Source organism: Sceloporus undulatus, chromosome 2 (assembly GCF_019175285.1).
Source record: "Sceloporus undulatus isolate JIND9_A2432 ecotype Alabama chromosome 2, SceUnd_v1.1, whole genome shotgun sequence".
NCBI lineage: Eukaryota > Metazoa > Chordata > Lepidosauria > Squamata > Phrynosomatidae > Sceloporus > Sceloporus undulatus.
This window is the reverse complement of record NC_056523.1, coordinates 150624971-150640926: the sequence shown is the minus strand read 5'-3', so window position 1 is coordinate 150640926 and position 15956 is coordinate 150624971. Positions and strand designations below refer to the sequence as shown.

Sequence of the window (15956 nt, the reverse complement as noted above, 5' to 3'; positions counted from 1 at the left end):
TGTGTTTCAAGGTACAGTATTGGTCTTCAACCTAATACCCTGCCCTGCCCCATGACAAAACAGCTTTGTTTCAGACACATACATGCAAATTTCTGTGCTGAAGCATCTCCATCCCCCAGCAAAATGCCATGGGCACCAGCTGCCAGAGGATCCAGATTCCTCTGTTGCCAGATGAAGATTTGTCATCAACGTTCCAGCCTTTCCCCCTCCATGTCAGGAGACCGGAGCTGATTTATATGGGCAGCTTGTCCCTGCGTCAGGCAATGGTGCTGTAATTGTTATAAACGTCGTTTGCTTTCCTTGCCTTCCAGAGGGTGCTGCTGTGGAGAACTGCTTGCTTTTGTTAAAAGCGATCTTAGGGATTTAACACTTCAGGAAAACAGCCTCCTCAGAGCTGGCTTCACAAGCAATTCTGCTAATGGAACTCAGAGCCGATCTGTGAATTTTCCTGCTCTTTGCTCTCCGCTATTATCTTAACACTGGGAGTTTCATCTGTGACCCCCTCCAAACCAATTCAGTCTCCAGATCCTCTCATGGCACCTCAACCCTGTCTAGCTTTCTCCTAGCAGTAATATTTTGTGTGGGAAAAAGTTAGATTTTCACAAGACAACGGAAAGGTTATGATTCCATTTGCCATTTGTGTATAATGAGGATGCAAGGCCCCAGAGGGCCTTTTCTGCAACCGCTCTCAGCCTGTGGAATGGCCTGCTGGACAAGATCCGTCAAATCACCAACTTAGACAGCTTCAAGAAAGCTATCAAGACTGATCTCTTCCGGCAGGCCTTTCCAGAATAAACTACTCGACCATGTGGTGATTGTCCCCCCCCCACATATATATATTATGATTCTGCCACTTTTATTGGTTTTAATTGTTATGTAATTTTAAATTCTATACTTTTTAATTGTCTTTTAAGGGAGGTATTTTGTATATATGGATGTATTTTAACTCTTGTAAGCCACTTTGTTTTTAACAAAAAGCGGGATAGAAATAAAAGTTTTATTATTTTTTATTTATTATTTTATTAAAACCATAAAAGCAAAAGGGACAAATAAGAAAAGAAGATGTTTGCAGGTGACCTGTGAGCTTGGAGGAAAGGAACACTCATCTTTGAGGTCTGAGGTTCTGTGATTTGGCACAGCTACAAAAGGTCAGATTATTGTCAGAGGATTAATAAAACAGGATAAAACCAGAAAGTGCTTTCTCAAATAGATAGAAATTCCCTTTCTTTATTGCTGTATTAAAAAACATCTGCAGCTGGCTGAGTGATGTCCTCCATAATAACCTATAAACTTGAACTGCAGAAGACAAAAGGTGTCCCAGATGGACAAAATCCTGTCCCTATTGGTTCACCACTCACACTGTTAAGAGATTTGTGTCTTTCATTTAATTTGCATTTATGAATCTTTACTTTCCAGCTGTTGTTTGAAATTCCATTCTGCACTGCTCAGCTGAAGAGCACTTAGCACCCAATAATTTCTGACCTAATATTTTTCTCACAAAGGGCCATCTTGATCTCAGTATCCAGTGACCTTGTCTGCTTGTCCCCTCAGTTTGCAACAATACCTTGCAAGTTAAATAGTACTAGTGGCAGATCATCTCTAGTAATATGCTAAGATTTGGAAGGGTCCACAACCTAGACTACATAACATATCTTTGAAACAAGCATTTCCTAATTTTGATGAGGGAAGAGAAAGCTATAGACAAATATAGAAATGCATGAGAAGAGGTGCTCTGAGAGGCAATTCACCTACATATGTGTGCGTGTGCGCACACACATACACACATGGTATTTCTACACTGGTGAATTGCTGAAATTTCACAAAATAAGATTAAATAATATAATAAACAAATAATGTAAACTCTAATACAAATTAAAACTGACACAGAATAAAACCAAGGTAAAATCAAAGCATGTTATTTGAGAGACTGTAGTTCTGTGAGAAGGCACAAGGAATATTTTACATTATGTCTAACTACTGCCGATACATTTCTTTGGGGCAAGGCTGTGATGCTAAGCTGGTATAAATATGCTGCATATCTGAGCAATTTATGAATTCTGGCCACTTGCAGAATCCCTTTTATTGTGCTGTTTACATTTCTATTTACATTTCCAGTACAAGCAGCTCTATTTTCTCTTACTCTAGTAGCCATAGGAAAAGATTTACCTGTATGATTAGCAATCATTTTCCAAGGCTATTTATGGCCCAATACAAGCGGACAAAATGGGGCTTGGTGGCAGCGATACTAGGGTTAGGGAGCACGCACCATCCACACGCTCCCTAACCTTAATCCGTGGCGGCGGTGGCGTCCCATCCACATGGGGGCCGCCATGATGCCGGTGCTACTGCTGAGCTCCGAAATGTGGCGCACAGGAAGTGGTGTCATGATGGCACCACTTTCTGGTTGCAGTGCCACAACAAAGGAGCTGCTCTAGGCAGCTCCTTTTTGTTGCAGTGCCACAAGCTTCATTCCCACGCGGCAACCAGACGGCTGTGGGAACAAAGCCATGGGAGAAAGAGGTCGGGCGCCCCCTTTCTCCCTGTCAGGGTGTCCTGGGGCATGAAGCTCCAAGACACCCCTTTTCGGGACCATGGAGAGAGTCTCCCTGGTCCCAAAAAGCGTTGGATTGGGGCCTCTGGGCTGCTGGTGAGGCTGCTTTGCCCCCAACCCGGCAAAAAAGGGGTGGGTGCAGGCTGCCCCTAAAGGGGTAGTCTGTACCGTGCCTCTATTACTTGTGGCTTGATTCTTTTTTTTAGAGATGGTAAAGACCAAGCCTTTTGCATCCAAAACATATGCTCTACCATTGAGCTATGATTCCTATTGGTGCTTTGTTATACATGTTTCATACAACACAAGCACTCAGGTCAACATCTGCTTAATCTGAAAAGTGTTGCTCCTTCCATCTCATGGGCTATTGTTATTGTATTACTATTTGAAAGGCCTTTAAAAAAATCTATAAGCCCTCCTTATCACATTTTTTGGCCTCATTTTAACCAACGGCAACTTTGCTATCCTCCCTGAGCCCCTTGACATATAGTACATACAGTCACATTTAAACCCCTGGAGGAACTTACATGCCACCTGGACTTCAGTCTGCCTTTGCAACAGGGCTCCCATGCGATTGCGCACAATACAACGGTAGAAGCCGGCATGGGTACGGTCCAAGGATGTGATCATGTACCTTAAGAACACACAAAAGAAAGAGAAAGGGAGATGACTGAATAGATCAATGCAGTACACAATCAATGAGGTACATAGCCAGGGCAACTGTAATCTCGTACATCTCCTGATAGGCTAAAGTAAATTACTGTTGTCTGCACTGTGGCAACATGGCCTATATCTATACAAGTGTTATTTATTTATTTGTTGATTGACTACATGACAGCTTTTATCCTCTGTTGCTTGGACCAAATATATATATATAGATTGAGAGAGAGAGAGAGAGAGAGAGAATTCTGTTCTCAGAGCATAAAAAATTCAGATGGGTTGAAGAAACCAGCAGGTTAGACATGCTGGCATCAAATGATCTTACCAAGTACAGAACATGGCCTTTTGGATACTTTGCATTTTCATCAGGGATACTATGGGCTTCATTCCCACAGGCACATCCCAATTAAAAGAGAAGGCTACATTTTCATTCACTATCTGCTTGCCCAGGAATATATTTCTTCTGTTTCACCTCTGTAATTTTGTGAGTTTTATATTTCAAATTCTTTTGGGAGAGAAGCTGACCACATTGCTGTAGATGAAATGAGCTAGGAATGCATATACTCTGAACAAAATGGGAAGTTTCTCTTTAACAGTAATCAGTTACCGTTCCAAGTAAAATGGTAATTTGTTATGGTTACAGTTCTGATTCTTAGAAATTATCTCTCCCTCTCATTATTTGAAAGTAGCCAAGATGCTTGAAAACATGTATCACAATGTAGTGCTACAAGCTGCTGGGTTGAGGAAGAAAGCACACCCACCCAAATAGACCCTGTAACTATAAAGGGGAGGGGGGAAGGTCATGTTTACACTACAAAAGCTGTAAAACCATGCTTACTTGTGTTAAAATCACAATCTAACTCAATCAAGCCCTTAATTATTGCAAAAAGGAACTGATAGTTACTAGGGGTGGAAGGGGGGAATTGTTCAGGCAGCACTGGGCTATGCAGGATTAACCTGCAAAGATTTCAGGTTTGGTACCAGGGTCACCAAGTATCAGAACACCTGTGAGAAAGTGCAGAACTTCTGTCAGGAAAGATTATATAAGCTCCTGTTCCTTCTTTGCGCTCTGCTCAACACAATTATATTGCATCCCCAGACAAATGCACACTATTACATGTGTACGTAATGTACTATTCTCTTGGTGCCTCTGTAGGGTGCTCTGTCTTTGACCAGCAAAATCTTCACCCCTGCCCAAGCCAGTTGCTCTCCTGTTGCAAAACAACAGTATATCTCAGTGCTGGTTTCACCTGTACCACTGTAATACTTTCTTATCCACACCTCTCCATTTTTAATAAGTTTAAGAGGAGCTTTACAATGAAAAGTAGCTGTCATGTATTCAGAGGCTACTTTCATGGCCTCCTTCTGAAACATCTCTGGTAAGAGGAATTTCTGTGGAAATATGAACAGTGCTTAAAATGCTAATGTCAAGGACAGCCCTTTTGGAAGATGTTGGGCTTCTGGACTCCTGACTTTGACTTTATGATTCTAGAGTTCAAGGAAAGCAGATTTCTCCTCTGTGACATGAACATCAAAAACTGTCAGAGTGAAACAAACCAGAGCAAGAGGCCAGAACTCTTGAGCTTGTTTCAAGCTCTGCACCATCTATATTCCATGGTCCTGCTTATACTGAGAGAAAGAATGGGAACTCAGCCCTAGGTTTAGAGAAAGAAACATCCCGACTTGCAACTCCTCTTTGTTACCTAACCTTTTCTCAATCTCAGCAGCATTAAATATGGCATCGACACAAATGGCCACTGCTTCTGAGGAATATTATATCACCACATTCCCATTTCCCTGCCTCCTAACTCAAGGCTGGGCAAAATACAGACTTTGTTTATGGGCCAGGCACATAGCTCTCACAGTGAGCATGGGAAATGGGTTCATGTTGAAACAATTCTGATACACACTTCCCATTCATGCAGCTGCAGCTGGTGGCTTCCTTGTCACGAGTCTATGAATCTCCCCTGGTTTAATCTGAATTTAAAAGGAGCTGTCCAAGGTGCTGTTAGAGCAATTTGGGGGATAGGGCTGAGCAGCATGTAGCTTTTAAAATGCAGATTAAAATCTGGAGTGGAAATAACATTTACGAGAGCACTGGAGGCTCCTGAAAGACCACAAGACTGAAGAAAACCCTTCTACTAGGGAATGGATTTTAAAAAGATTGGATGCCACTCAAATGAGAACTTGACACATTTGCTGAAGTTGAGGAATAGCTGTATAATAAAGAGTAATTTTTGCTAAGTGAAACTGTTTTACTTTGTAGTGGAATACTCATTTGGTATTCAGTAGATGGGATAAATATGTTTCTCAATATGATGATAAGACTGAGGGAAATTTGTGTCATACATGTGCTTTCCAAGCATGACAGCAGGGTGGAGGAGATGGTGTCAGAACAACTGGGGAATTAAACAGGAAGAAAATAATGGAAAAATGGATGAAGTGGGGCAATGGGTCTGGAACAGGGTGAGGGCTAGCTAGAAAACACTTCCCTTCAGGCTACAGATCAATGTTAGCAATCTGGAGATACAGAAGTAATCTTAGGCATTCACACAGTTCCTTGGTAGCAATGAGAGAAACCAGAAGATGCAGACTCAGAGGAAATAAGTAAAGGAATGCAGGCTGCTTCCAGCCCCCACACCCTTAAATTTAATCAAGTACTAAAAAGTGCCGGAGGCTCCTTAGATACGAGTTTGTTTGTTCTTTCCAATACACAGTTTAAATTAAACTTTAATAATGAGAGGCGATCATCTAATAGTTGCTGCAAAGTCTAGGGACAACTCTAACCCAATGCACACATGTGGTTGTTTGCCTGCAGCATGCAGAAAAATTCAGCTCTACTTCCTGGGGATAAAGAGGGCAAGTAGGCACAACAGAGCCAGCGAGTTCAGTATCTACACTCCTGATGTTGGCACAGGGGCTTCCCATGTAGCAGCTATGTGTTAAGAAGGTCTTACGTACAGAGAATGGTCAGAATTTTGTTCCAGGGCACCAAGGAGACACCAGTGTTTTAGCTTGGCAAGGGCAATAGTACATGAGAGGTACCAGTGGCCACAATGCTACTCCATGAATAGCCTATTGCTTGAAATGTCAATGATTGTGGGAACTGAGATTTGCTGGAGGGGCCCTCCTGTATGACCTACTGTAATAGAAATCTCAGGAACCTGGACTTCCTCTCACAGGAATCACAGGTCTTTGATGAAGCAGGATGACAGAGGACCCAGAAGTCTGAGAATTCAAAGTTTATTTCCAGTTGTCGACAAAGGAAAAATGTTCTTGGTGGAAATCTATGTTCCAAAAAACCCAAGACCCCGAACAGTCCAAAATGGCTTATTTTTATAGTGGATTATACACAGGGTTGCCATAAGGCAGGACCTCCAAACTGGGACAAATGTAGGACAACATTTTCAAATGTAGGACACGTTTTTTAAAAAATGGAGGACACATGAAAAAATTGATAATTTTTAAAATTTTTTAATATAAATGCATGTTTCTTAGGCATGCTCAAAATGGAGGACATTTTGGCATTATTCCTAGACAGAAGGCTGAAATGTACTTCTCTTTCTGGCCAAACACCCCCCCCCAATTCTACAAGTACATTTCCCACTCCCAAGCAGGCATAGCATTTGCAAGACCACAGGAAGTCCCTTGTGCCATTGCAAACTACATTTCCCACTTCCAAGCAGGCATAGCATTTGCAAGATCACAGGCAGTCCTTTGTGCCATTGAAAACTACATTTCTCACTCCCAAGCCTTCTTAGGAATTCCCCCCTTCCACCTTTTCCTTGCCCCCTCCAACCCTCTTTTTCCCAGGTATGTCTCAACTTAGGAGGGATTTATGGGACAGATCCAAAGCCTTTTTTTCTATTCTAATGGGGGCAAAGCCTTGAGAAGCCCTGGACCCCTGAGAAGAAGAGGAGGGGGCTTAGAGAGAGGAAGAAAGAGAAAAAGAAGATGAGGAGGGGGAGAAAGGAAGAAAAAGGAGAGGAGGAAGAGGAGGAGAAGAAAAAAAAACGGAATAACAAGAAGAAGAGAAGGAAGGGAAAGAGAAAGAGAAAGAGGGGAAGAACAAAAAGCAACTTGCCTGCAAAGCCCTCTCCGCTTGGAAATTTGGAGCATGCCCAAATAAGGAAGCAGAGGTCTGGCCAATAGAGGCAGGGCAGTGCAGCAGACCCCACCCCTGCTGGTTTCAGTCCTGCTGCTGCTGCTTCAGGCATGTTTCACAGGCAGCACTCTATAGAAGGCAGGCAGCAGCCCTGGGAGCTCAGAGTTGGGCAGCCACCCGGGGGCGGGGGCGGGGGCGGGACGGGACCGGGCACGCCCCCAGGGGGCGGGAAAGTCCCGCCCACCACCGTGAAATGGCAACCCTAATTATACAAAGAGCTTCTTCAATGCATCTTATTGGTTAATTTACAGTTCAAACATACAGCTTTCTTGCAATCAGGGCAAAGAAACATGCAAACATTAGGATTGCATTCCATTCATTACTCTCCCCCTCGGCTACCCTGGCCCCCTCTCTCCTAACCTTCAGCAGCAGAGGCCTTCTTATCTTGAATGAATTACTCTGTTTGTTCCTGGCTCTCTGTGTTTCAGGCCTACACTTTAGGTCAGCTTGTGCCTTAAATGCCTCTTGCTCTAACTCTTCTTTAAATTTTTGGGGGCTCAATTCAAAATGCTTAATTTTATTGACCAAACTGACTCCATCTTTCTATAAATCTATTATAGCAGAAAATTCACCCATCACACCATCAGTCAGGGCAATATAATGTTGGAGGACATGAGAGTGTGCTTTATCTGCTGTGGCATCCCAGCAATGCAATGCACTCCATTTAGAGGCTTAATTGGTACCTTCATTGCTATCATTTCAGTGTCAAGTGAAAACATGGTTGTTTACAGGGCCGGATATCTTTCAACAGAGGGTGGGATATAGGTATTTTTAATAACAATGGCACAGTAATAATACAAAAAGAGCAACCACAATGATAATAGCAACTATTTTAAATTAAATGTCATCCTCTGAGAACTGGAGAATGAAAGTCCAGCCAGTGTGGTGTAGAGGTTAGCAACACAAGACATTTGACTCTATTGCACTGGGGTAAAACCGTTCCCCAGTGCGTTCTAATGGGCACGAGCAGGGCCGCGCACGGAATGTGATGAGAACTGGATGGGGCCCAGAATGCAACTTTACCGCACGGGGAATGCTGCCGCCGCACGTTCCCATTGCGTTCCAATTGGGTTCCAGAGGGCACCATTTCTGGGAACACTTTGAAACAGTTCCCAGTAATGGCACCCTCTGGAACCCAATTGGAACATGCGGCAGTGATGGCGGCGTTCCCCGTGCGGTAAAGTCGCGTTCTGGGCCCCATCCAGTTCTCATCACATTCTGTGCGTGGCCCCGTTCGCCCCTGTTAGAATGCACTGGGGAATGGTTTTACCCCAGTGCGATAAAGTTCTAACACTCAGAAAACCTAGGTTTAGTGTCCCTCAGCCAGGAAGCTCATGGGGTGAACTTGGGCCAGTTACTCTCTCTCAGCCTCACCTACCTCACAAGCTCATTGAAACAATAAAAACAAAGGGAAAGGCCATGCATGCCGTACTGCACTTTAGGGAGAAAAAACAAGATATAATTGTTTTTATTTTTTTAATTTTTTTAAAGTTTTATTATTAAAATATAGCAAATACAATTACAAAACGAAAATAACAATACCATACAACAAATAATAAACAAGTAACATCAAACATAAAAATAAAAAAATACACTGGTACCCCGGGTTACGAAATTAATTCGTTCCGCCGCCGCTTTCGTAACCCGGGATACTTCGTAAGCCGAATAGCCCATAGGCGCTAATGGGGAAAAAGCCGCGGCTGTGCCGCGGCTCCATTTAAAACAGCGCTGGGGTTTTTTCGTAACCCGAAAAAACCTTCGTAAGCCGAAACAATAAATCCCTATGGGATTTATTCGTATCCCGAAAATTTCGTAACCTGGGTATTTCGTAACCCGGGGGACCAGTGTAAAAAATAGGGAAAAAAAACAACATTAAAAATTTCCTTCCCGTCCTTTGAACTAAATATATTCGATATATCATTTATATGACTTTCCTTTAAATCCTTTTAAATCTCTTTATACTTATTTACAGAGTTTCTTCTTTTTAGCAATTTAAATATTCATCAATTTTTAATAATAATTCCGATGTATTGTTATTGCTATTAATACTTTCTCTATATGACCTGTTATTTATATACTTCATACTATTCCTTCCTAGTTATTTACATACAAGGGAAGTTTTTTACATGAGTTTTTCAAAAATTATATTTTTTTTCTCCTGCAAACTACAGTTACACAATACCAGGCTTTACCGCCTCACTGTTTTAGCTATTCAGATTTAAATGTGTGAATACCATGACTGTGCAATTTTGCATTGGTGAGAACTCTAGGCAGATGCCAAACCATTAAGGAAGGAGGCACTGAAAACTCATGAGCATATGCACTTTATGACACAACCTATTATACATGTCTGGGCTGTAAGATCCTAGAATCCAAGTGTTGTCCTCTTCCATCGAGTTCAGAGAAATTGTGGAGAAAGAATTTTCACAAGTTCAACTCCCATCTGCAACACTACAACAAAAGAAGATGCTTTATCAGCTGAGATTCTGCCTTTCTTAAAGGCTGAATTTTATCCATTGGACATAGCAATTATCTGTTTCTCCTTTCTCTCTTTTCTGTAAATAACTTATAAATTTGCTCTTTGTTATGTAAAATCATTTCTGATTTTTCAAGGATATCATCTCTATGGAATCATCCCAGATGGCTCATTTTCAAACCCAGGCAGCTACTTTTGGCCCTGAGAGCCTGCATTTTACTCATTTCTTTCACCTAAAAATGGAGAGATGAATCAAACCTAAAGTGGCTGAGCCCAAAGCCTGGAAAACATACGGTTTTAGACTGTAACTCCCATCACCCCATTCAGTGTTGTCATGCTGGCTGGGGATGCTGGGAGCTGAAGTCCAAGGGTAACTTTCCAAGCCCTGATATGAGCCTTAATAGAACCAACCTCTGTGATATCATCATGGAATGCTGGTCTAGATTTCATGTCTTGGATGCATTGCCTTTTCCTAAGGAAATCTCTGTGATTAAAATCAAAACAAAACCCATCATGTGTAAACAACAATCTCAGAACTGCCTTTAAATAACCCATGGAGATGTGAAGAACTCAACATTTCTTTAATGCATGTATCTATTATATATATATATATATATATATATATTCCTAAAGAGTTCAAAAACAGCATACCTTTCCTGATCAGTTCCAGGAGGAGCTGGTTTTGTAGCGTAATGTGCATGGATAATTTATTTAATAATGTCGGGATGAATGTTGAATGAGTTGGGAAAGAACTCTCAGTGACAAAAAAGAAAAAAAAAAAAAAAAAAAAAAAGCTATTCCAAAAAATGAAGAAAAAAACTGTGTCCAAAAAAAAAAAAAAACAAAAACAAAAACAAAAACAAAAACAAAAACAGCAATAAAAAAGCAAAAATAATGTGAGATTCAGCTTTCTGCCTATGTCACAGTGGTGATTGTTACTACTGTTGTCGCTGTTGTTGTTTGAATCGCTCAATCCATTGTATTCCCTTTCACCATGTACGAATGTGAGAGCTGGACAGTGAAGAAAGCAGATAAACAAGAAAATCAATTCATTTGAGATGTGGTGCTAGGGAAGAGTGTGGAGAATACCATGGAGAGCCAACAGGACAAACAAATGGGTTCTAGAACAGATCAAGCCTGAAATCTCTCTGGAAGCCACAATGATACAACTCGCTAGGAAAGATGGAGGGAAGTAGAAAGAGAAGAAGACCAAATGCCAGATGGACAGAGTCAATCAGAAAGATCACAGGCCTGAATCTGCAGGACCAAAGCAGAGTTGTGGAGGATAGGGGTCTTGGAGATGTCTCATCCACAAGGTTATCATGAGGCAGGAACAACTCAAAGGCAGTTAACAAATATCTCAGCTATCTTCCAGGGCAAGTCTGCACTGGCCAGGATACTCTGGGCTACTCCTGGAGTATTCTTGCCCCAGAGTTGCCCTAAATCCTTTCCCAGTTACCTACAAATTCCCCATTCTATGAGCTCTGGATTCATACCACATAACATAAACTGTATACAAGAATCTACCATGTTTCCTTATTCACTGCCAAGTCATAAACTAGCTATATGATGTGGCAACACATGCCTATTATAAAGTAATGTCAAGGAGAAATTGATGTGATGGGAAATAGCACAGTGGGTAGAACAGAATGGCGGGATTTAGCTAACACGGAAATAAAGATATGAGTAAAATCTGATGTCATTACTCTAAAAAATAAAATGAAAACAGCATCCCTAAATGTGTATGTGTCAGTGTGTATGTATTTGGGCTGTGACTGAATTATTTCTTTCCTAAAACAGACTTCCCCATATTGCTAATTCTGAATACTGTTTGAGGCTTTCAGTTCCAAAATCAATGTCAACATAATTAAACCCAGCTGTAGAACCTTGAGTTAAAAAAACCATCCTGCTATTTCACTCTAGCACATGTTTAACAGGGAGCCAGGGTGGTGTAGTGGTTTGAGTGCTGGAGACCAGGGTTCAAATAACTCACTCTCTCAGCCTCAGAGAAAGGCAAATGCAAACCCTGTTTGAACAAATCTTGCCAAGAAAACTCAGTGATAGAGTTGCCTTAGGGTCATCATAATTTGGAAACATCTTGAAGGCTCACAACAACAAGATGTTTAAGCTTCCCTCTTCCTTAATCTTGCACTCAGTACTTAGTGAACAAGCTCCTCTGTTCATGCACACCTTTGTCCCACTTCCGTTTAAAACTGCTCTTATTTAGTTATGTCATGATTTCTCGAAAAAACATTGTGTGTTGCTACGTGTGTTGTATGCCTTCACATAATTTCTGACTTATGGTGACCCTAGGCGACCCTATCATAAGGTTTTCTTGGCAAATTTCTACAGAGGCGGTTTGTCATTGCCATCCTCTGAGGCTGAGAGAGTGTAACTTGCCCAAGATCATCAGTGGGTTTTCTTCTGATTTTTTGACTGCAGTCTCTGTTCTGATTAATGACTGAACCAAGGTATATAAAATCTTCAACCATTTCTTCAACCATTAAATGTCTTCATCATCTACTTTAAAGTTATGTAAATCATCTGTGGTCATTATCTGTTATTAGTGTATTAAGGAGTACAGGAATCCCCAGAGCTTGGAATGTTATGCTTAAAAATTAATTTGTTGTCATTAATTGTAGGAAATGAAGATGGTAATTAGTTCATGCTGGAGGGGCACAACTGGATTTGTTGTGTTAATGGTTGATTAATTCACAAATTATATAATTACTAAAGAATTAATTAATTAATTAATAAAGCACAAGGTACAATAGTATGCAAATTCATCATCCTTATAGCCTCAGAGCCAGAAAAGAGTTGTTTGGTTCCACAAAGCATTCCCAAAATCAATTCTTTCTCTATGTTTATTCAAAAGTAGCAGGAGCAGCATGTTCCAGAGTACCACTTTATCAAGAACATTTTCACACCAGCACATACCATTTCCTAATAGCACAAAGTTCCCGTTAATAGGAAATGGCTGCTCTGCGAATGACTCAAGCATGGCAGTGGCGAGGGGACGTGTCACTGATGTTTCAGAAGTCTGACTGGCTTTTACACCCTCGTGCTTCAGGGATGTTTTACTGGCACTTTACCAGTGCTTAACCCACAGTAAGTGCCGTTGTGAAAATCTTAAAAGTCTGTTTAGGAGGATAAAGGACTGGATTTATCCAGAATACCCCCAGAAACTTGCTCTCGAATCTGGCAGCTGCAGATGGAAATGACTTCCAGCCTTTTGGTCCAATTTTTCTTCCAAAGATGACACAGTGTAGCTCACCATATGGGAGTAGGGGTAAGAACTGGTCCTCACATGTCCCATACCTGCTCTTGTGCCAAGATAACCCCGTGATAGGGTCAAAATAAGTTGGAAATGACTTGAAGGCACACAACTCAAAGAAGAGGGCATTTCAGCAGTTGTTCCTCCTTATAGCGTAGATTTAGACTTTTGAAAGACAGTATCTCCCTATACAAACCTACCAGAGTTTTAAGATCGGGAGGGGGGGGTCTTAAAGTCCTGCCACCATCACATGTTTGCTTGACATGAGAGAACAGGGGTAGGGGGTAGTGGGACAGTCTTCTCAGTGGCTGCTCCCAGCTACAGGAACTCCCATTCATGGGAGTCTAGGCTGCATCCCCCCCCCCCCGCAGGCAAACCCCTTTTTGTTTAAGAAGATTTTTAATCTGTAAGCAGGAAGGCTTTTTATTGGGATGTGTGTTTATTTATTTATTTAACTGTATGTCTTGGAAATGATTTTATACTGCTTGATGTCGCAATTTTTAATTGTCTTTAAATTTTTACTGTTAAGTTTTAAAATCAATTCTCTTGGGAGCTGCCTTGGGTCTTACTCTGAGACAAAAGTGGCTTACAAATGAAACATACAAACAAATCAACAAATTACTTGGTTGTGTGACAAAAGCAACACCTGCTGAAATTCTCTGTATTGCACAACCATTAAAGGCACAGGAGTCCTTTCCATTTTTCCATCTGGCAACCCTACGCAGTTGCAGTGAATGATTTCTCCAGAGCAAGACGCAAACCCTCAACAGCCTGTCACCGTGCAAAACTGTGCCTGCCTTCCAGTCCAAGCTCATTTCCTTGAAAATCTTTCCCAGGCTTTGAATGGCTCCTTATCTCTGATCTCTAATCACTGAGAAGAGATAAGGGCAGAATTCACTCACTCTCAGGTCCTCCCTCCCTCTAGGAAGCAGATTTCAAGGCCAAGATAGCAGGAAGGCATGCCAGAACCCTCAACTGAAGGAGAGAAGGAGACAAGCCTCTTCTTCAGTATACAAACCAATATAATGCAGTGTTTCCCACACTTTGGTCTTCTAGATGTTTTGAACTTCTGTTGACTATTGGCCATGCTGGTTGGACTTCTCAGAGCAGAAGCCCCAAACACCTGGGGACCAAAGGTTTGGGAACCATTAATATAGTGGATGAGGTGGGCGTAGGGGGAATGGCATTGTTTGGGCTTCTTGGGTTTGGGAGGGAACATACTGATTATTAACATGTTATTATTATTATTAACCTTTATTTATGTTGATTGTAATATGATTTTTCAAAGCTCCAGGAATTCCTTTGTTAAGAAATATTGTTTTTGCTATATGTCTTCAAATTGTTTCTGACTTATGGCAACCTGAAGGCAACCCCATCATGGGATTTTCTTGGCAAGATTATGGTTGCATCTAGCCTGCAGATTTAATGCAGTTTGACACTGCTTTAACTGCCATGGCTCATTGCTATGGAGTCCTGGGATTTGTAGTTTTGTGAGATATGTAGCCTTCTCTCTCAAAGAGCTCTGTTACCACAACAAACTACAAATCCCTGGATTCCATAGGATGGAGCCATAGCAGTTAAAATACTGCCAAACTGCTAGTTACAGAAGGTAAAAGGAAGTCGAAGAGGGTGTGTGAATGTAGTATTGGGTGAGAGGGTGAAATAAGGAAGATTCCGAGATGAAAGATGGAAGAGTTTTTTTGGTAAGGATAAGTGGAAAGGAGACGGATTCAAGAAGAGTAAATTGTTAGGAATAAAGGATGGAGAAATTGTAGGAAGTCTTGGAAGGGGAATTGTAGAAAGAAAGAAAAAAGTAAAAAAGTTAAGGAATATAATCAATAGGAAAGACACAAAAAGTAAGAGCATTGCAAAATGCTGTGATGAAGAGGGATTGCATAAGATTGGATTTTGTTTGTTTTGGATAAGGCAGGCCTTTCTTCTGTCTGAGATCACAGATGAAACTTGGTCTCAGCACACATACTGTGTATCACTCCTCTTCTGCTGCACACTCATATGTGCCTACACAAAAGTAAATGCATTCCCATTCAAGACTGTGCCATTTGTTTTCAAGCAAACATGCAGTGGGCTGTTGTGTTAGTCCTGATTCCCCCATGAATTTTCCCTGCTTCAACCCTGTCATTTCTGCTATTTCATGATTTAGTTTATAATGCAATGCTTCCGAAAATAAGCCCCAATTCCATCCAAAGCAGTCTTCTTTCCTTTTCCCAGGCTAGCTGCAACTTTTAATTCTGGACAGTCATTGGAGGAATTTCTTGTGGTGGTATTTCCACTCCATGTTCACTGAAAGAGCAGATTGCTGATTCCAGCAACATTTAATCTTGGGTGAAGACTCCTTTGACAAAACTCAAAGCTAAAGCTCTAGGAGGCTGGCAGAGGAAACAAGGACCTGAGGGCTGTCCTATCTTGTCAGGCCCTTATGCCAATTCCTGCTTGCTGGCTTGGAATCACTCTCACTCTCTCTTTCTGCCTATTTGCTCTTCCCTGCTCTTTTATCTGTGAAAACCCTTGCCAACTGGTCAGAAAGCCAGTCTCCATTTATTTAGTAACTATTAGCACTAGGCATTAATTTCAAAGTGCAATACATGCAGGGAGATTAGCAGTCCTTGATGTGTGAAGGATTCTGTCATCACAACTTCTCCATCTTCCTTCCACAGCATTCTGAGCCTAACAGGTGAGCTGGGAATGGTGTCTGGTCCAAATTCAATGTACTAGTAGTCCACTACATGGTGGAAGATCTCAACTGAACCTGTAGATGGCAGTACAGGACCCCAACTATAAAAACTCCAATCAGGTTAAATTAGGTCAATGACCA

At 41.5% G+C, this 15956-nt stretch overlaps 1 protein-coding gene across 4 annotated transcripts in view; it reads right to left on the bottom strand.

Annotated features, from left to right (window-relative positions):
* Positions 1-15956, bottom strand: part of SDK2 (sidekick cell adhesion molecule 2) — a 412765-nt gene that overhangs the window by 113789 nt on the left and 283020 nt on the right. For all 4 annotated transcript variants that reach the window (XM_042452124.1, XM_042452127.1, XM_042452125.1 and 1 more), the window contains exon 3: positions 3076-3182. In XM_042452124.1, the coding sequence (XP_042308058.1) occupies positions 3076-3182 (107 nt within the window). The remainder of the gene's footprint in view (positions 1-3075; positions 3183-15956) is intronic.